The following is a 21,038-nucleotide window of genomic DNA, read 5'->3' as shown; positions in this document are numbered from 1 at the left end:
GGATATGGGGAGAGCAGACTTCAGTCTGCATGGGGAACTAGTAAGTAAGATCCCCTAGGAAAATGTTTTTTGCAGGTACTGGGGTCAGTCAGTGCTGGTCATGTTTTTAAACATCACTTGTGAAGGGCAGAGGAGTAGGCAATTCCCAAATGTCAGAAGTCAAGCATATGAGGCAAAAGGCCAGCTTGGCGGAACAGGGGACTTCTTTTGGAAATGAGATGAAAATGATGGTGCATGCTCAGTGGAAACAAAGGTGACGTGGGAGGAATACAGAGATGCTGCTTGCCACTGTAGGGAAGAAATTCACATTGCCAAAGCTCAACTGAGGTAGAAGCTGGCCAGAACTGTGAGAGACAGTAAAAAGAGTTTTTTCCAAATCTATAGATGGCAAAAGGCAGTGTAGAAATAACATTGGCCCATTACGGGATGAAGATGGCCATCTCACAGAGACAAGGCAGAGGTGTGTAATGCATTCTTTGCCTCTGTCTTCAGCGTGGATTATTGACCAAGGGAGTGTCAGTGCCCTGAGCTGGAGGACCATGAAGGCAAGGATCATCAGCTCCCAGATGACCCTGAAATTGTACAGGATCTGCTGCTCCAGCTGGATCCCTAAAAATCTATGGGGCCTGATGGGATTCATCCAAGAGTCCTCAAAGTGCTAGATGATATCGTGGCAAAATCTTTCTCAGTGATTTTTGGGCAGTCTTGGGATCTGGAGAGGCCCCGGCTGACTGGAAACGGTGAATATTGCCCTGATTTTCAAGAAGGGCAAAGGAAAAGATTATTGCACTATTATTAAGGGTAGGGTTTCTGGCTGAGCACAAATAAGTCTTTATCAATTGCTTATGTGTCTGAGATACCTTACGTAGTTGGTTATACATAGAGCAGCAGATGAGGGTTGACGTTTAAAGCATCCCACTACTATAATTTTCAGAAAGTGTGTTCTTATTGTGTCTTGGATTCTTTATTATAAATCCTTATTTTCAACCTTTCTTCTCTGCTGGTGGTGATTTTTTTCACTGGTAATCATATCTCTTGTAGGATATGCCATTAGCAATCTTTTCTCTTTTTGCTTTCCACATTGTACTTCATTTGAGTGATTCAATGTCCAGTTCCTGGCATTCAGTGCAATTGCTGTGGTCTCACATTTGAACACTTACCATTTTCTCTTTTGAGTTATTTGTCTGGGAGTTATGACACACAGTTCCATCTGCTTCTGACCTAAATCTTTGAGTATTTTAGGTTGGCTCAGGAGACTTAACAGGTACAACAGTTAGTCAAAACAAGGTTAGCTTTTTATATCTTGTCCTTCTTTCAGCTCTTTACAGATTTTGTCTGAGTATTTTGCATACAGGGAAGAACAAAGAAATTATAAGAGCTTCATAATATATAGAATGATAGGTAGTAGTGCTAGAACTTTACCCATTCCAATTTTCAGTAGGTCTCACAGTAAAGATTAATTTAGATAAGGGTTTAACTACAGCTTAAAGTGCTGTCAGGCTCCTGGGCTTTTTAGTCTGTAACTTGGAATCTAAATTTTACCTTTTTCCCGCACCACTTATAATATCCTAAAAGTAAGATTAAAAGGAGTCTGAATTTTTAATGTTATGCACAGAAAAAAAACATCTGTGTCCAGATTGATGGCACCAGATTTTTTTAGTCATTTGATATTTGGGCCCTGTATCTATCACATGATTAGGCCCACTGAAGAGGCCTAAACATTTGACTGCATGTGCATGTTAGTTGTAGCACACCTGGGTACAGAATTCACTGTTCACACGGCCTTTTCTGTGCTTGTTGGAAGAACATATGGGGAAGACCTTATTTGGGATCACCTGAAGGATCATAACATTTTCTGGTAGAAACAGCCTTCTCCCTAGTGGCCTTTCCCATGGAAATACAGGAACACATATATTTTATTCAACTGATTGTGGCAGCAGCTTTTCCAGGATGGTGTGATGAGCTACCATTGCCAGAAATATAATCAAGCCCTAATGAATTATTGTGGCCAGTGAAAGTGATGCACAGGTTGACTTCACCTCGTTGAAACCATTGCTGGCAGATTAAAATTTATTTTACCTTCTCCTACAAGATTAAATGGCCTTCAGTATCTAAACTTAAGCAGTTTGAATATCTTAAGTTATGTTGCAGAAGGTATTTCCTTCCAGTTTTCAGGTATATTTTGCATTATGTAATGTTAACCTGTGGTAGCAAGTATTGAGCTTTGATAATGGAAGAGTATGTGATGAGCTGGATCCCAAATCAATTAAATGGCTGTGAGTAGCGCAACTGCAAATGTTTTCTTTTTCAGTCTAATGATGATATCCTCAAGTGATCATTAAGCAAGCTGCTGTGTGCACCTATTTTTGTGAACCTTGTAGGAGCTCAGTATTTCTTTGACTTTTATCTCCTTGAAAGATTTGACTGCTTAATTAATAGTGTATTTGGATATTAAAAAGCTTTTGTTTCTGCTAGCTGTGCTGTACCATTGAGCATCCACTCTGCCCTTGAACAGCAGAATTGCATTGAGATCTTAAGGTTCTTTTTTTACTGTTCTTTTTTCCCTCCAAAATCTACTGCATTACATAAATTCTTTTTGGTACTGTTGTAATTGAGAATATTTGTTTCACTTGTTCCTGTTGTCAGTAGAATATGTAATTCTTGAATCTTCTAACATGCTTTATTTGAATGCATTGAAAAGTTATTCATATTAGGATGAGTCTATGCAGCATGCCTTTAATAACTTGCCATTTATAACAGTGCTTTAGCAGTAATAAATTAATACATTATAGCATCATAACCATACCATTGAATACCACCAGTTCAGGAAAGTATCACTGTAGGATACCAATAGAAAGTCTGGGTTTTTTTAGGATGCCTGTTGTCTGTTCATACTTATCTTGAGTTTTACCGGTTACCAGTTTTACTTGATTATTTTGAATCCATTTAATGTTGCTTTTAGTGAAGTCACAAATGGATAATTAAATTTGTAATTCAAATTTCAGGTGTGTCTAGTATGGGTATCTCACAGAAATCACGGCACGTATTAAGATAGCTGTTAAGGAGTCTAGAGCTTTTTGGAAAATCACTTTGTGTATTAACATTTGTTTCCCATGAACTGTACTTATGATATCATCCTGTTTTGTAGATCATATTAGCCTATTATAAGTGTTACTATGGATTAATTAATATAAGGTACAAACTAACTTACAATTACTAAAGTTCTTCCTTTTAAAAATATTGGCACAGTATTTACTCTTACCTTTTCTAGTAACTTAATATTGGTGGATTTCTTTTTTTTTCCTCTTTTCAAACTCCAGCAAAGCTGAACTATTTTCAACTGCCACAGGATATCAAAGAATCTGATTTTGCAGAGTTCTTAGAGAAGTATGGCAGGCACTCTTTCTTAGCACCATCACAAGTTCAGCCATCGTTCTCTGCTTTTTACCGTGTGAGTTGAAAGAAATAGCAAACAGTTTGCACATATGCTTTTACTAAACCTGTCTGTTAAGACGTCTAATGAGAACAGATTGAAAGATTCTTATTTTGTACCTAGAAGCCATATTATCATAGGATCATAGCATATCCTGAGTTGGATGGGACCCACCAGGGTCATCAAGTCCAGCTACTGGCCCTGCACATGATGCCCCAGCAATCCCACCCTGTACCTGAGAGTGTTGTCCAAATGCTTCTTGGGCTCTGTCAGCCTTGGAACTGTGACCATTCCCTGAGGAGCCTGTTCAGGGCCCAACCACCCTCTGGGGAAGAACCTTTTCCTGATATCCAGCCTGAGCCTCCCCTGACACACTTCAGCAGTTTCTTTGAGTCCTGTCCCTTGTCACAGAGAGCAGTGGTCAGTGTCTGCCCCTTGGGAGGAAGCTGCAGAGTGCAGTGATATCTCCCCTCAGTCTCCTCCAGGCTCAACAAGCCAAGTTATTTTAGCCATTCCTTGTATGGCTTCCCCTGGAGACCCTTCACCATCTTTGTAGCCCTCTTTTGGATGCTCTCCAACAGCTCTATGGCTTATGTTGTGGCACCCAAAAGTGCCCTCAGGGCTCAAGGGGAGGCCATACCAGCATGCAGAGCAGACTAGTAGCAGCTGGTGATGTTGAGTCAGATGCATCCCAGGACACAGATGGCCCTCCTGGTTACCAGAGCACATTGTTGAACTGTTTATGTTGCAGTACTTTCCATTCCTTAGTGTATAAAGTATTTCTGGTCAAGTTGCATTGTATTTAAGAGGTTGGACAACCTTTTAGACAAAGGTGTACACAAAGAAGCATAGATATGTCTCTTGCCCTTGGCATTAGTATTCTGCTGTAACTTTGTGATTTCTCCAAATTCTCTTTTCAGGCTGGTGATCCAATCCTCATCTACTTTGATTCGTCATCTCTATTGAGCATGCTTAGACAGCCAGTAAAAATGGGAGCCAGTGGACTTTGTGTTGATGGAAATCCTGCTGGTTAGTAAAAAGGGAAGAATATCTTAGGGTGGTTTGCTTCTGTTTTGTGTGCTATAATGTCTTATCTCACCCAGGCTTCCTGGACAGTAAAAGCACAAGCTGTACTCGGATTTTTGCCAACTTGAGCAAGAGCTGCATGACTGACCCTGTCCTAGATGCTGCTTCCTATTACCGTGACTTCACTGTACTAAAGGTGCATTTCAGATTTCTTGCTTTTGTTCAAAATCTTACTTGTTTGACTTTGTGTTGCCTTCCCCTGGGACTTCAGATAACTGTAAAACTGAAGGTCATCTGGTATGTCATTCCTGATCTCCCAATTGCTGAGGCCTTCTTGCTGGGAAACCTGTTAAAAATTTCATGACTGGTGGTAATCCTTCAATTCAAACTGTTTTCCAATAAATTTCTGTTATTAGCAAATTCTTAATGTATTTAACAGGTACTTCATTGATACTTCATAGTTCTAATGGCCTATCTAAAATTCTCTCACACTTTAAACAGATTGTTTATCAAAGTATTCCTGTCTGTTCCATTAGCTTGATCAACCAAACAGTACATGTTCTCAGTAAAGAAGTAGGGTGGTTTTTTTACATAAAGTGCTATCTCTAAAATCATACTGATGGCCACATATTAATATTAGCTCTATTTATATCCATATCAATTTCTCTACTATTTATCCTGACAATAAATTCAAAGTAACCAGTTTACTGTTCTGGGTTCATCCCACTGGTTTTACTGAATGGTTATATGAAAATATCTCCTCTCACCTTGTAGAATTTTTCTGGTTTTCCAAGAGACAGCAGCACTGTAAATAGGAATACTTACTAAGGCTGATGACTCAGTTTACCCTTATACTGGAAATATGCATCTCCTTAACTAGTAGAGAATAGTCTATTGATCAGATTTAATTCATGTTTTCAGGGCTTTCTTTGTCACTGTTGCCAAAATACAGTTTTTCCTTAACTGGATGCTGAAGTACTTGCTCAATTGCAGAAGGTGGAATTTCAGGAATGCATCAGAGATGTGACACTTAAAAGTACCTGCATTTGGCAGGACATTAACTGGGCCAAGCTTAAATTTGTCGTTTGGTATTTTAAAATGCTTTCTGTGGACTTTGTCTGTGATTTATAGATTACAAAATGATGATGTTTTCACATTTGGAATAAACAAAGTAATTTTGTCAATATAATATTCAGGTTCTTTTGTAATGATTTTATGGCTTTAGTCACAAACACGGCAATTTACTTCACATTATATTGGTATTGTAAAATGGTTTGCTTATTTCCCCAGGTCCCAATTAATGACACCGTTATGCCATCCATGAAGGTCAGTCTCTGTTGCCAATGAAAAGAATTTCTGGTTCTGAAGGGAAAGTGGGAATGTGCTGTGTCTGAGACAAGATTTTTCTTGACAAAAGTAGGACATTATAGAAAAAAAGGACATAAGTAAGGGTGTATTTTTGAATGAATGGGCATAGATAGGACTAAAGTCAGGGAGGTAGCTTATTTTCCTGGAAAAAGATTGGGCATCTGGAGCAGTGTGATGTGCCCCCCAGATCACAGCAAGGAGGTAGATCTGACTTGGATGGAAAAGCAGGGAAAAAGAGTAAAAAGTACACTCTCCTTTTAAACAATTACTAATTGTTAATATGCTTACTGTCTCCAGGTAAATGTCACTGCAGTCTCACCACCTGGAGCTCCCCACATGAAAGACAATACATGCACCAATGTTGTTTCTGAGGTATGTGAATCATCTTTCCTTTTTGAGCAGCTTACCACAAACTTAAAGCCATTGTCCGATTACCTTACTCTGTCTCCTATTATTCTCTAAATTGGACTTTCAGGTGATCTATGAGATAGAATATAGTGGCACAAGTGGGATTGAGAGTGTTTCTGTCCAGTTCAAAGTCAGCAACATCTCTGTGAACTTCAGCTCCTCTCTGCAGCAGCACTTCACCATGCACTTCTGGGTTAGTATCCCCATCCTCCCTGGAATTTTACGACATTTGTTGTCTGTAGCTTGTGATTCAATTTTGTACAGAAGACACCTGAAGAGGTTAGAGCAGTTTCACTGTGGTATAGTAGTAACAGAACCCTGGGCTGCGAATGATTGAAGAGGGGAGGCATTTCTGATCTCAAACCATGCTAGTAGAAAAATCCAGGCTCAGCACAAGCATGCAGTCTTTCATTGCACAAATTTCAAGGAGCTGATTATTTTTATATGACTATTTTTGCTCTTGGTTTTAGGTGTTTTTTGTTTGTTTGGGGCTTTTTGGTGGTTTTTTTGTTGGTTTGGTTTTGGGATTTTTGGGGGGGGGGTTATTTTGTTTGGGGGGGGTTGTTTGTTTTGGGGTTTGGGGGGGTTGTTTTGTTGGGGGATTTGGGTTTGGTTTCTTTGGGGGGGTATGGTAAGCACGGGGGTGGTTGTTTTTATTTTTTTGTTTGTTGAGGTAGAAGGGAAGAGGATAAGTCAGCAGCATGGTCTTGTGAAGGAAAGGGTTGAAGCTAGGGCTGTAGCTGACGTGTTTAGTGTTTGTGAACGAAGTTACTAAATTTATTCCAGGTACTTAACTTCGCCTGTGCAGCAGGAAAGAAAGTTACTTTGAAGGGGGTAGAAATCTGGGAAATACTAATGTGTGTTAAGTTCACATAAACCATGTCCCATGGAGGCAATGTAAAACTGGATAAGTGATGACCTCAGGGGTTGGTAAGTGTGCAATGCAGCTTTGTTGAAGTTATGCCCAGAGTGCCATACAACCATTTAGAAGTAGAATGGTCCATCAAGAGTCACGGTCAAGGCAGGGTTTGTTCTGCAGTTCTTCTGTAGAATTGCCCTGACTGATCTGTTCGCTTCCTCAGAGACAAATGTTGAGCAATAGCAATTCATTGTATTGAGAACTTTTCTGGCATTATCCACATTTCAGGATACTGACATTTAGTTTTTTACCTCCTGGACTGCAAATGAAATTGGCCAGGTAAGAAAGAGTCCTCGGAAACAAATAGTTTAAATAGTATATAATAACCTGTCATTCAAAAAACAGCTTACATTTACATTTTTGAGGATGCAAATTTGGTCTTTGGAGATGAACGGATGCCATGGGTGCTAATATTTTCCTCTTTTTCTATTTCTTCCCTTTGTCTCTTTGTAGACCAAGACTCTTTCTCATATGTTGCCTAGAAGTGGAAACCCTGGCTATATCACTGGAGCACCACTGTTGATTGCAAACAGTGGTGCCATGCAACATGTATCCTTTTTCTGCTATGAGTTTTTGTTTATCACTGGGTTTTGTTGTTTGTTTGGGTTTTTTTTTTTTGTGTGTTTTTTTTTTATTTATTTTTGTTGCTGCACTGTCTGAACTTCTATAGTGCCCTAATAGGGATAAGGAGGAATATGGAGTAAGTGGATTGTTAAATACAAGATGACTGTTGTATGTTGTCTGTTTATACTTTCGTTTGGCTTCTTGATGTGCAGTCTGTCAGATGAGCGTATTAAGGAGTGAAAGTGATGGAAGTTGTTCACAATTCCTCAGACACACAGTACAATTTGGAAGGAATATGAGAACAGGCTGCAAAATCAGGTAACAACACACTCTGCAGTCATCCTTTCTAACAGTTGGAAGTTGTGTACTCAGCATGTTTTTCTGTAGTCTCTCATGTACTGCTATGGAGCCTAGGTCCTTCCCTGAGGTCACCAATGTGTCTCTACAGATCTTTCGCGTACTCCTAAGAGAACTTGAATATAGGAAGGATGGTGGACTGCTAGAATAATCTGAACATTGTGAAGGTCTTCTGGGACATTTTGAGGCTTTAGTCTGGCAATATGTCTTGGGCAAGAGTAGAGTTGAGGAGTGAATCTTAAAAAGTGGTTGTTTTGATGATTTAGATCGTTCTTTTGACAGGGCAAGTGTAGGACCGCTGATGCGATAAGATGGCTGAAGAGCTGTCAGTTTTCCTTATTGTTATCCCTGCCATATTTTTCTCCTTTCTTATTGCTGAGAGGATTGAAACTGCATCTGTTTAATACCAATACTTGTTGACTCATTATAAGAGCAGAAGAAATGTTTACTGCAAAGAAAGGATGTTGATAGTGGTTTGGGCTTTTTTTTTTTTTTTTTTTTTTTTTGTCCTGGAAATCACTTTCTTAAAGGTATTCTTTTCTCATTTCCAGCCTATCCCCAATACTGGAAGACAGTAACTGTAGTTACATACAGCAGAAGTTATACAAGGCTTTTCAGGGGACGAACAGAACAGAAGACTTTGCTATAACTGGCAGTGCTAATTCAGCCCAGGCAGAAGAGTGGATGGCCATTCTGATTCAGAACTGCAGTGTGCAGGTAATATGAATGGAAAAAGACCATCTGTAAATATTTTTCCTTTCATATCTTTGTATTGCCTCAGGAAGGTGGGGGTATCTGGACTTTTTTTGTATAATGATCCTATGACTCTCAGGGGTCTTAATATGTGAAAGCAGTCATTGTGGTTCATATTATTAGACTACTTAACAAAAAAAACCTCAAACCCAACAAACCCGGACAGATTTCCTATCTCTTGAATCCTGTTCCTGCTGTTTAAATGGGCAAAAAGAGTTAAATACTGAATCCAGTGTTATATAGTTTTCTGACAGCCTTTTGGAACTGATAGTAGCTGGCTACTTCCTATTAATTATTATTGTAATCCTTTCTGCTTTTCCAGAATAGGGAATATTTATATCCTATTATATTACCTAATAAGGTTAAAGTTTGTGAGCAAATTGTATTGTAATAATTGTTAATCTGTGGGGGGATGGCTAAGTGGAATGTGAAATCCAAGAGGTAAATTGAGACTAATTCTAATTGGAGCTGAGATGACAATGAGATGGATGTAGCTCCAAAATGGGTGGTTGACATGACCAGAAGTTACAAAGATAGTGTTGAAGTAATTGATTCAGGTTCTGTGACCTGCATTATCAAAATATTAGGCTTTGGCCATAATGGTCCTTTATCACTTTTAAAATACTATATTAAATTGATTCATGTATATTTTATTTTCAGGCTGTGAATTGCACTTCCTGTTGTATGGTTCCTGTGACCCTGGAGATACAGATATTATGGACTAAAGTGGGCCTCCTATCCAACCCACAAGCTCAAGTACTGGGTACACGGCACTTTTACCAGTGTCAACCCCTCAAGGTATGGAATTTAATTGCCTCCCTCACACAGAGAGGTAATTAAAGGGGGTTTACAGGTTATTTACGAACCAAGGAATCAGATGGGCTTGAAACTAAGTAAGTTGAGATTTATTGCATTTTAACAGTTGTCTGGCTGCAATGGTAACCTTCTATAGAGGAAGGTTGTTTTGTGATCTTTTCAGTACTGTCCTCACTGAGTTGTATAACTGGAAAAGATAGCTTCTTTTCAAACCTGAACCACTTTCTGCCACTTAAGGACTCAGTCTTTAAACGTTCAGTTATGGTTGGTATAAAGTTGTACTTATAAACATCCAGTAACTCCATGTTTAATATTTAGTTGTCTCTTAAAACTTTGATATGGGATTTGAGTTTAGTAATATTTCATAGACTGCACAGAATGCTGATAATCTGTGCAAGAAAATATTTTTGTTCCTCTAGAGCTTCTGAAATCGCCAGCAGGTAGGAAGTGACTAATGCTGATGGCATCATATTCATATTTGGAGAATTGGGGAGGAAGGCTGTAAGCCAGAAAGAGGGTATTCAAGGCCAGGTTGGACGAAGTTCTGAACTACCTGATCTAGTTGAAGGCATCCTTGTCCATCACAGAAGGCTTGAACTAGGTGTCCCTTCCAGCCCAGGCCATTCCGTGATTTTGTGATGTCAGCAGGCATGTTGTCAGCTAACATGACCACGGAGGACAATGAGCAGTCTTTTTCAAGAATGTGTCAGTGGATCTCATTGTGTTTTTTTTTTTTTGGTGTTTTTTTGTTTGTTTTTTTTTTGTTTGTTTGTTTTTTTGTTTGTTTGTTTGTTTGTTTGTTTTTTGATATCACATAGTCTTTTGGGCAGCAGAAATATTTCAAAGCTTACACTTCTCTGTAAGGGCTTTAGGGGAAGTAGTTGACACCCACCTGGGCATCTTCATGACTGAGAAAGGTATCTGTCTGATCTGTTAATACTCTTTGAACTTCAGACTCAGTCTAAATGAGATTTTACACACTTATTGAATGCATCTCATGGTACCCTTTTGTTCTCTCTTCTTGCAAAATACATGAAGAGAAGAAGATAGGAAGATGTTAACCATGTAAAACTCATATTGCTCTGAGGCAAAGTGATACCCCCACCGCATGAAAATATTTTTAAAATCACCTGTTACATGACTTCATTAACAAAACTTCTGTCTGAGGAAGAAGACTTGCATTCCTAGTAAAAGTGTAGGGTGCAAATCCCTCAGGATTACCTAATCAAGAAGAATGAGATTCAGATTTGATTTGCTTGAGCAACTGATGCTAATTACTTTAGACCTTTAAGGTATATTGCAAAGCTAATTATAAGAAAGCAAGTTTCTGGCAGCAAAAAAACTGCATGCCATTGGAATCAGTACTGACTTCATCAGTGACATCACAAATCTACAAATTAGGATTGTTAGTAAAGACATTTTAGGAAAGGACCAATTTACTCTATAGCCAACAGTTATGAAGTGCAACTATTTGTAAGCATACTTGGCTGCACGTTACTTTCAAATTATGTCACTTCCCAGCTTTAGCCTACAGATTCTCTATCTGAGAGCTATCCTTTAGTTCCTTTAATATTCTTTAGAGAAACCTTTTCTTTATTTAGACAACACTGCATCACTGGAGAGTTGTCTAAGTAACTGACCATAAAACAGAGAACCCATGGAAAACATCCCAATTTCCACACCCATCCACAGTATCTGATATATTTGGACTTGATGAAAATACATTTTAAAATGTAGATCTCTACAAGAGCATGCTAGAAGTTGCTAATGGTTGCCTTCTCCCACCTGTTCAGGAGGGATTGTGTATAGAGTTTTTTTTCCCTGCACTAATCTCTCTGATTTTAAGGCAGTTTTTAAAGATCCAGACACTTCAATCATCTTGAGGCTTCTTGTTGACTGGGGCGACTTGGCCTGTTTTTGAGTGTATTTACTCATTGATAGGAGAACTTATATACGTCAGAAGTGTCAGGGAAATTCTACTTGTAACTGCTCAGAAGTGGTGAGTTATGATCAAGGACTGATCTGGCATTGAGGGCAAGAAGGTGTTAAACTGGCTGGAAGCAGGAACGTTAGGGCACGTCACAAGTGAGCAAAGTTTTTTCTTGTAGCTATTCTGGAAAGGGAACTGCTCAGGAGCCACCATTGGGCAGCAGACCAGGCCTACGGGATGGACCCAGAGCTGGCTGAAGTGCCCCATGCTGATGCTCTCGGGACTGGTGCTGCAGATGCAAAGGTGCACAAAGACTCTGCTCACAATGCCTCTTTGCATACTCCATGTAGTACCAAGACTTTACTCAATGCATTGTTCATTTTGGGTTTTTTTATTTAAGCACAGAAGTATTTTTTAATTCGCCTTGAGGGATGCCACAAATATTTCCCAATAGTAGTCACAGTACTTTTTTCTTAAGAGTCATGAAGTCTATCTTGCAAATTTTTTTAATGCTTTCTACAGAATTTTGCTCTAAAGGCAATCTTTGAAATTCTTCTCAGGGAACTGATTGAGATGGTAATTTCACATGTTGACTTAAAGCAGTGCAAACACAGAAGGCATGCTGCCAAGTAAATGCCCTCTCCATGTTAGCATGCAGAGCTGGGAAGTGGGGCAGGGAGTGAGGTTGCTCTTTTGGCAGCAGCATGGTCTTAAATCAGCCCAAGGTAGCCATGAAACTCCATGTAGTTCAAAGAGCTAGTGTATTAGTTTTCTTGCAGCATTCTGTTAAAACAGAAAAGAACTGAGGCCTTAGAGGTTCAGTCCCCTGTGTGGTCTTCACTGATCTGTCTCCTTCCTGAAACAACATCCTAAAATGTGAGCAATACATTTGTATTGTATTGAGCCCCTGCTTTAGTTTATTGACATTTATTGGTAGGATTGCATCTTGTGGCAGTTCTTTCTGGTAGCAAGCACTTGTCCAAGAGCCGGCTGATCTTTTATAAAAAATAAAGCTAGCTTGCATCTGTTCTTATTACTAACTAGCTGGTATGTCTTTCCTCTGAGTAGAAGGCTTACTGTAGCATAGCTTGAGTCCCTGCTGCCATTTTGGAAATCTCTAGCATATGATGCACAGTAGCTACTGATCTTTACTACACCCTCAATTTACTTGCTAAGTATCAATTTTGGGAAAGAGGTCTTACTCCTCTGAAAACTTAAGACACTTAACTCTTAGCATCCCAAAGTAAGACTGCTTGCCAGTCACATACTGTGAGTCCCCCATTAGAAAATTGAGGAGGGGTATATCTTTTGTGTTAAGACTGCTAAACTCTTTTTGCTTCCCTTCTTGTTGCAGTTTTTAAAAACAAGCATGGTACCTGTGACAACTGTCGTTACCTTCACTGACATGACCGACTGGCCAGAACCTCCACGAGGCCAGCCCCAAATGCACTGGAAACTCCCATTTGACATCTTTTTCCCATTCAAGGTAGCCCTGAATGTAGAAAGAACTTACAGGGGTGATCTGGCTGGGTATTTATTGTTGATTCTAATAATGTCTAGTATTTTCTGCTTTTGAAATAGATGGAGCCTGTATTTAAAGTGTGGTGAGTGAATTGATATATTCAGGATATGATGCAGATGATGGACTTTTATCTGTCACACACAAGGCAGACTCGTATGTCAGATGTACAGGAATGGAGTGTTTGTACTCCATGTCAAAGGGCTGAGACAGAACTAATTTCTCTGCTGCCAGCATTCATCTAGAGCCATCTTTCCAACATCTCCCTTTTTTGAGGCAGTGGGTCTGTTTTTACACTGTCCAAGTGAAGACAGTCTTTACTAGGTAATTTTTAAAGTCCGTTCCAAACATAACCCTCGTTTCTTTGGAAGACATAATTTTAAATTTCAAAGCAGGAGCAATTTCAGAAGCCGGGGGCGGGGCGGGGCCGGAAGCGACGTGAGGCGGCGGTGACTGAGGCAGTGGGGAGCCGGGCTGCGCCGTGCAGAGCCAGGCGGGTGAGTGGGGACGTGCCGTGCTGAGCCGAGCCAGGCTGAGCAGCGGCAAGCTGAGCTGGCCACAGCAGCCTCGGCAGTGCCTGGAGCGGAGAAATTGGCTGGGCTGCGGGCGCGAGGTTGCGGCTCGGCTCGACCCGGCCCGGCCGGGCGGAGGTGGCAGAGGGAGCGCGGGGGTTCCTCCTCGGAGGGGCGGTCCCGTGCCGAGTTGTGCCCGCCCTTCGTCGGTGGTGCCCGTTCCCCTTCCGCGTGGAGAGCCGTGAGCGGCTGCGGTGTCGCTCGTGATAGAAGGCTGAGGGCTCTGGAGGGAAAGAAGTTAGCTCAGCCTTAGAACTGCCGCGGTGCACCGCACACCGCCGGTCTCTCGGACCCCGCAGACTCTCCAGGGCGGCACAGATTCGGGGTCGCTTTTTCTCGGCGGTCTCAGAGCGTTACTGCTGCGGGGAGTTACCGGCAGTGTGAAATCGCAGTTTGATCCCCCGCGGGCACCAGACGAACTGGTAAGAGCTGCACGGGCCTCATCCATCCGGAGATCTGTGAGAGCACAGCTGTTGCTCCTTAGAGGTTTCTTTTTCCTTGCCGGTCTCTTGTGTCTACTTACAAGATTCCTCCATGCCCAAAGAAAGTATTTAAACCCTCCTGACACTTGCATGACAGGTAACAGTCACTCCCTAGGTTTTGACCCGACTTTGTGATAAGCCTGTGTTCTTCACATACTGTTTCTTCACAGTAGACAAAACAGGATCAGATTAGAGGTTTTTTAAAGTAACCTGATAGCTCTCTGGAAAGAGTAATCAAACTCTAGATAATGGAGACTTAAGCAAAGCTTACATGGTTTACCAGAATTGTTTGATAACTGTTTCTGTATTATGAAGTCAAGAGTTTTAATTTTTCAAATGAAAAATAACTCAAATATTTCCATACGCTTATAAAAATTTTCCACATGCTTAAGCCTGTGTCGATGCTGTACCCTAAAATTGATGGATACTTAGAGTGTTTACCTTCTTCCCAGATTTGTTCTTGAGGATACTGAGAAGAAATTTACGAAGGGTTAAAATAAACTTTTCTTCTTTTCTGCTCTGTAGTAAAGTATTTATGTTTAGTCACTTTGGAAACAATATTACCTGTTCCATATGTGTCAGTAAATATTTTTTGTTTTGCAAACTGCTTTGCTGATTTATTTTTTTGCTGTACTTCCTTGCTCTTCTAAGCTACTGTTTTGTCACGATTGTCATAAAAATTGTGTTCAATAGCACAGAAAGCATCTTTCAGGCTTAGCTTCAGTAATTCTTCAGCTGTTCTTATTGCATGTTGTCTTACTAGGAATACAAAAACAATGGTATTTTTATGGTTTTCTGCAGCATCTGGGGAAGAAAACATCTGAGAGTCATTGCACATGATACTCTGAAAAGTCAGTTCAAGATGTAGTGAAAAAAAAAGTAAATAGAATCGTAGAAATTATAACTTAAGGAATTAAATGCAGAATAGAAGACCGTATTATGCCAGTATATTAATCCTTTCTTCCTCCAAATTTGAGTACTCTGTTCTCTACTGCCGTTCCAGACTCTCCCTTGGCTAGCATGCAGCACTGTGTTTGGGGTAATCAAGGAGGAAGAGCAGTGGAGATCATTACATATATATATGAAATAGCCTTGATGTAAGGAAAGCAAGAACATCCTATGCTGATGTCTTAGTGGCAGTGTAGTCATTGTTGTGCTTCTCTCTTTCTGGTGCTAATATATTCACCTGTATAGATGGATGGGTCAGTTAGTCTCTGACCAGAATATAACCATGATCAAGCTGTCTTGCTTGGGGACAGGAATTGCAGCTTTGATCAAAAGGGGTGGCAAAACTGGTGCACCTCTGGTGCTAGAATTGTTCAGGGACAAGTCGAGCATGACAGCAGATGGGGGAATGAGGAGGTAGGTGCACTGCAAGTCTGTAAAAGTCATCAGTGGTATGAAGATGAATAACCCCAGTTTCCACAAAGTTGGAAACTAGGAGAGTATTCAACTGGTTTTGATTGCTTTCTTGTCCTACCCATGTACTTTATCTGGGCATCTGACAGACTGTTGTTCTACCTGTGAGTTTTGTTTTATTTTATTTGTTTACCTAAGTGATGGCTGGCAATTGTACAACCTTCATTTGATGGATGTAGGGAAACTGGAACAGAACTGGGATGCTAGTTGTATCATCTTTACCTTAACAGCTGGTGCAACCTGATGTTTTGCTGCTCTGTGCTCAACAGGTGGTAGAAGAAAGTAGCAAGATTTGATTGATGCAAGAGTAAAGAGATGTTAGGAAGAAGGAAATGCTTCAAAGATGCTAATTAATCCTATCTTGAAGTTTATTAGTGGTTTAATCATGCTTGATTAAATTAACCTGTCCTTATGTTCTTCACTTAGTAAATTTGATTAAAGCAGATACTCTGTGTGATTTTTTTCCTCTTTTTTTGTCTTATTAATTAGCTGGGGAATAAAATATTTGCACAGAGATGTACTCGTGTTTCTTGCAATTATGTCTGGGATGCAGGTAGGTGGACTGAAGTATGTGTGCCTACACATGTGGTTATTACCATCAGGATAGTTCTATGCTTTTTCTTGAAGATGGAGCTCTCTTTAGGATTACTGAAGGTTCACTACCTTTAACTGTCTGAAACTGCAGTTTTACATTGCTCACTTCTTAGTATGCTTGCAAAGTACACTAAGGTAAGTAACTGCTGACCACATAGGAAATCTAGGATTCCCTGCCACTAACAAGGGTCCTTCCATAAAAACTACTAGTTTCATGTGGCAAATGAAAGTACTGATTTATTTTGTATGCATTTTCTCTTAACAATTTGATACCTATTTGAGTATCTGAAAAAGAAAAACAGCTACTCGGTATGTGCAATGGTTATGGGGAACCTGTTGCTTTTTGTTTGGAAGCACATTTTATAGAAGTTGCACATGCTAAAAATTGGCCAGGTGAGCTTAAAATGAGAGCATTTCCATTTCTTGTTAGCTTTTCAAAATGAATCACAGAGTCACAGAATATTCTGTGTTGCAAGGGACCTACAAGAATCAGCAAAGTCCACTACCTAAAAGGCTTGTCTTAATAAAAAAAAAAAAAAAAAAAAATCAACCGTTGTGATATACCTTTAGTTACCATTCTGATTTTTTTGTGAGTGACCAGCATTCTGGTGTTGTCATTGGTTTTATTCTGCAATTGCTAGTAATTGGAGCAGGAGGAGGGGAGAGCAGAGCTTGCATGCATTATGATGATTAAACCAAATTCCACTTCTGGCAAAGTAAAGATCTCCAAATCTCACTTCTAACAAGGTGATGACCTTATTTTTGGGGTATGTTTTTTTTGTTTGAGGTTTTGGGGGGGGGGGCGGGGCAGGGGAGAAGGATGGGGAGGATCTTGTGGTTTTAGTATTTTTTATTCTTTGTAGCGGGAGCTGGGGGAGTTGTTTAATTTCCCTTGTTTGGAGAGAGCGATATGTTAATGTCAGATGATTGTGAGTTGGATTTTCTGTTAATTCTTGAGACACTGAAGTTTTTCCAGATGTCTTGAATTCCGCTTCCCACCACTTGAATAGTCTTCATTCTTTGTGAAGTTTTCTCCACAATTTTGAGACCTTCATTTAAGATTGTTTCCTGATCCCAGAAGGTGATGTTAGCAATTTAAAAAACAAAACTGAACTAAAAAATAAACAGATAAACAAAAGTAGCCCACAGAACAACTCCCTTGCAGCAATATGTGAATTGATACTGTTGGAAGTTGTTTGAATTCTAATAGGAATATAACAGTGGTAATATAGGTGAGGACAGAAAACAGTATAACTATTGTCCGAGTTAAACTGGGGGACTTTTGTGGATTTGGTGGTGTCTTTGAAGATGAAAAACTGTAGATTTGTGCTTTCTACCAATTGCAGTGATGAGTGCTTGAAGATGACATTGAGTTGGGCAGGAGTGTTTATCTGCTGTTGTGCAGGAAGGCTCTCCAGAAGGATCTGGATAGGCTGGATTGATGGGCCAAGGCCAGTGGTATGAGGGTCAACAAACTGAAGTGGAGGTCCTGCCTGTGGGTGACAACAGCCCCATGGAGTGCTTCAGGCTGGGAAAGAATGACAGGAAGGGCAGGGTGTGCTGGTCAACTGGCTGAATATGAGCCCAGGTGACGAAGAACACCAATGGCATCTGGCTTGTATCAGCCATGGTGTGGCCACATGCCCAGGGTAGTGACCATTGCCCTTCACTGGGCACTGGTGAGGCCTGCAGCATTAATTCTAAAGTCAGTTTTGGGGCTTTTCACTGTAATAAGGACAGTGAGGGACTAGAGTGTGTCCAGAGAAGGGAATGGAGCTGGGGAAGGGTGTGGACCACAAGTCTCATGAGGAGCAGCTGAGGTAGCTGAGAAGATTCAGCCTGAAGAAAAGGAGGCTCAGGGGAAAACCTTCTTGCTCTGTACCATCCTCCCTGACAGGAGGTTGCAGCCAGGTGGGAGTCTGGCTCTGTTCCCCAGGAATCAGTGACAGGATGACAGGATGAGAGAAAAAGGCCTCAAGAAGTGCCAAGGGAGGTTTAGGTTGGATATTAGGAAAAACGTCTTCACAGAAAGGGTGGTCAGGCGCTGGCACCCTTTCACTGCTCACAGCAGTGGTAGAGTCACCATCCCTGCAGGGATCTACAGCACTCGGCAGTGCCTGTGGCAGCTGACAGTGCTTTTCCTGGCTGTGTAGATGTGACACTTAGGGTTGGATTAGGGCCACCACAGTTGCGGATTGGCTGCATCCACTGCAGGCACGGATTGGTGGACTTGATGGCCTTAGTCTTGTGGTTGCACTCAATGATCTTAAAGGTGTTTTCCAAATTCCTAAATGTGTGCAGGTCACACCTACTGTGTGCAGCTCTGGTGCCATAACATTAGGGAGATATAGAGCTATTGGAGAGCGCCCAAAAGAGGGCTACAAAGATGGTAACAGGTCTCCAGGGAAAGCCATACCAGGAGCTGTTGAGGGCACTTACCTTGTTCAGTCTGGAGGAGTCTGAGGGGAGACATCATTGCACTCCGCAGCTTCCTCCCAACCTCCCAATTGGAGGGACAAGACAATGAGCTCTGCTCTCTGTGACCAGTGTCAGGACCTGAGGAAACTGCTGGAGCTGTGTCAAGGGAGGTTTAGGTTGGACATCAGGAAAAGGTTCTTCCCCTAGAAGGTGGTCAGGCACTGGTCATGGGCCCAAGGCTGACAGAGCTCAAGAAGCATTTGGACAACTCTCAGGTGTGTGGTGTGATGGTTGGGGCTCTCCTGTGCAGGAGCTGGACTTGATGATCCCTGTGGGTCCTTCAGTGCTCAGGATATTCTGTGGTTCTAAATTACCCCGATTTCCTTAATTTAGAAGTGAATTCAAATGTGATATGGGAGGTAAGTGGAGAGTAAAGCCAGCACTCTTGCACTTGTGAAGAGGTTTGGGCTGCAGTGGAGAAAAGAAAGAATGTAAATGGCCTAAGGAGCTAAAGCCAGTCTCAGAAGATTGGCTGCAGATCCCCTTAATCTGCTGTGTACCAGACTGCAGAGACTGCAGACTGTGAGAACGAGGAGAATCCAGGTTAAGGGAGGCCGCTGTGGGAGATGGCTCAGCAGCTTGTGCTCTGGGTGGGGCTGTCTGAACTAGTCTGGGGCTAGACTAAACAGTTGTTAATGCTGTAACTTACAAAGGCCAGGATTTTGTGCTGCAACGTGGAGTGGAATTACATCATCTACCGGTAGCGCCGGGGGGAAGGAGGGCGGGCAGGGACGGCGAGCCGGCGGTCGCTGACGTGACGTGGCTACTTCCGCCGCGGCCGCGGATTGGCTGCGGCCGAGGCCGCTCCGGGCGGGGATTGGCTGCGGAGAGTCAGCGGGGCCGCGGCGGCGGGAGCGCGCCCGTGGGTGGCCCTGGTCCCCGCGCGTGCTCTCCGTGGGCGCACGGAGGTCCGAGAGACCCGCGCGGCCCCTCGGGCACCGCTCCGCAGGAAAGCCGCCGAGGGCCCGGCCCTGCCGCCAGTGCTGCTACTGTACAGCCCCTCTTTTGCTGCAGAACTCAGTTATAGGCTGGATCTGGCAGAATGGACTAACACAGGCTGTGAAGCACTGGGAAGGGTTCCGAGGCCAGGACAAGGTGCTGCTTTGCCGCGCCAGGCAGTACTGCCGTGACCGCACTGTACTACTGGGATGCGTTCTTGAGAGAAAGGAATCGCATGGTACTTGCTGCTTTGAATTGCCGCTTCTCTGCTCGTATACCATCTGCAGAACCCGGGTGAACCTATATGCGTGCTGCTCTAAAGACCATTTATTTAAAGTTTTCCTTTATTTTCGTCAGTTCTTCTGAACTGGCTTCCCTCTGGGAATGTTTCTAGGGTTAAAGTATCGGCGAAGAGCTGCAGAGCGGATTTTTTTTTTTTCCCCCCTTGCAGAAGTTGCAGTTGGTAATGTAATGAAGCGGTTTAAATAGTAAAAGCCTCTGAATGTTACCGAGAACTTAAAATTTGTGTTGTGGGAAAGACTTACTTCATAGAAATTGTGTGCATTTCCATTGAATTTGATTTATCTCTGTTTCTATGCTTAAGTGTTTTGCAAAATAGTTCTATTGATCAGTTTGACTTCCAGATTTTTTCACTTGTGGAATGTCTTAATGCTCAGATATTTGCCTTTATATCTAAAACTATGAAAACAGTTTATTTAGTTTAAACAGTTCACTAACAGTAATTGTGAACATGCTATGACTCTGCAGCCAACAGACTGAACAGAGTTATAGACTCCGGTTTTTCAAGGCACATATTTTAGAATTTGAGATCGCTGATTGCTTTGGAAGGGTGACTGAGTCTCTTTACACTGATCTGCAACAGCATCTAAACGTACTGTGCTACTTAACAGCTGTTTTTAGGACAATAAATACAAGAAAGCTAGGTCATGGTATTGCTTTCTATGAGCAATAATACAAGGACAACTTTCATTATTTAAAAAGATAATAGGAAAATGATATTGTTAAAGGTCATGTTTGGAGACTAGTTTGGAAGAATTAGGTTTTTCTGGTAGTGGAAAAAAAGCTGATGCTAGAGGAATACCTGAATAATGCATTTTGCTTTTTTTTATTGCTTCCTCTAAGTAAGGCAGGAAAGTTTTGGTTTTTTTTAAGAAATTATTTCTAATTATACACCTTTTTTTATTTTTTTGTCACTGAATATCAGAACCCTTCTAGCTATGGAAGTGGTGGAAATGTGAGTGGAATGGAAAATGAGGATTGAAATTAACTTTAAATCCTTGACTGAGTGAGAGGAGAGGAGGAGTTTGATTAGCCTGAAAGAAAGCCTGTAGTTTACATCATACCATAAACTTGTGCTCTGTCTGTGCTTTCTGGCAGCATCCATTTCCATTTCACATACTGATACATGCTGCTATTCTAAGCTCTGTTTTCTTGTTAACT

General features: G+C 41.4%; 1 protein-coding gene and 2 long non-coding RNA genes across 14 annotated transcripts in view; 2 read left to right on the top strand and 1 right to left on the bottom strand.

Moving 5' to 3' along the window:
- The window catches only part of ALDH18A1 (aldehyde dehydrogenase 18 family member A1), a 48,167-nt gene that overhangs the window by 2,058 nt on the left and 25,071 nt on the right, over window positions 1–21,038 (top strand). For 5 of the 10 annotated variants that reach the window (XM_053949742.1, XM_053949738.1, XM_053949737.1 and 2 more), the window contains 11 exons: window positions 3,321–3,451; window positions 4,354–4,462; window positions 4,537–4,655; window positions 5,750–5,785; window positions 6,125–6,199; window positions 6,303–6,428; window positions 7,608–7,703; window positions 7,939–8,036; window positions 8,627–8,792; window positions 9,489–9,626; window positions 12,929–13,060. In XM_053949742.1, the coding sequence (XP_053805717.1) occupies window positions 4,402–4,462; window positions 4,537–4,655; window positions 5,750–5,785; window positions 6,125–6,199; window positions 6,303–6,428; window positions 7,608–7,703; window positions 7,939–8,036; window positions 8,627–8,792; window positions 9,489–9,626; window positions 12,929–13,060 (1,047 nt within the window). In that variant the 5' untranslated portion in view covers window positions 3,321–3,451; window positions 4,354–4,401. Of the gene's footprint in view, window positions 1–3,320; window positions 3,452–4,353; window positions 4,463–4,536; window positions 4,656–5,749; window positions 5,786–6,124; window positions 6,200–6,302; window positions 6,429–7,607; window positions 7,704–7,938; window positions 8,037–8,626; window positions 8,793–9,488; window positions 9,627–11,752; window positions 11,878–12,928; window positions 13,061–19,523; window positions 19,816–21,038 lie in introns of those variants that run through there. The other 5 variants (XM_053949740.1, XM_053949745.1, XM_053949739.1 and 2 more) reach the window with 3 other exon arrangements.
- LOC128791831 (uncharacterized) lies at window positions 14,094–16,023 on the top strand. The gene is made up of 2 exons (XR_008432168.1): window positions 14,094–14,244; window positions 15,797–16,023. It is a non-coding gene; the product is annotated as an uncharacterized LOC128791831 (long non-coding RNA).
- Window positions 17,004–19,373, bottom strand: LOC128791830 (uncharacterized). Of its 3 annotated transcripts, none has more exons than XR_008432166.1 (3): window positions 19,288–19,373; window positions 18,600–18,734; window positions 17,004–17,273 (listed from the first exon to the last, which is right to left on the bottom strand). It is a non-coding gene; the product is annotated as an uncharacterized LOC128791830 (long non-coding RNA). The 3 variants fall into 3 exon arrangements; XR_008432165.1 differs by having other exon boundaries at window positions 18,600–18,725; window positions 19,288–19,368; XR_008432167.1 differs by having other exon boundaries at window positions 17,004–17,228; window positions 18,600–18,725; window positions 19,288–19,368.

The sequence above is a fragment of the Vidua chalybeata genome, chromosome 8, assembly GCF_026979565.1.
Source record: "Vidua chalybeata isolate OUT-0048 chromosome 8, bVidCha1 merged haplotype, whole genome shotgun sequence".
In the NCBI taxonomy this organism is placed as follows: Eukaryota; Metazoa; Chordata; class Aves; order Passeriformes; family Viduidae; genus Vidua; species Vidua chalybeata.
Note: the sequence above shows the minus strand (reverse complement) of the source record. Positions and strands in the feature narration are given on the sequence as shown.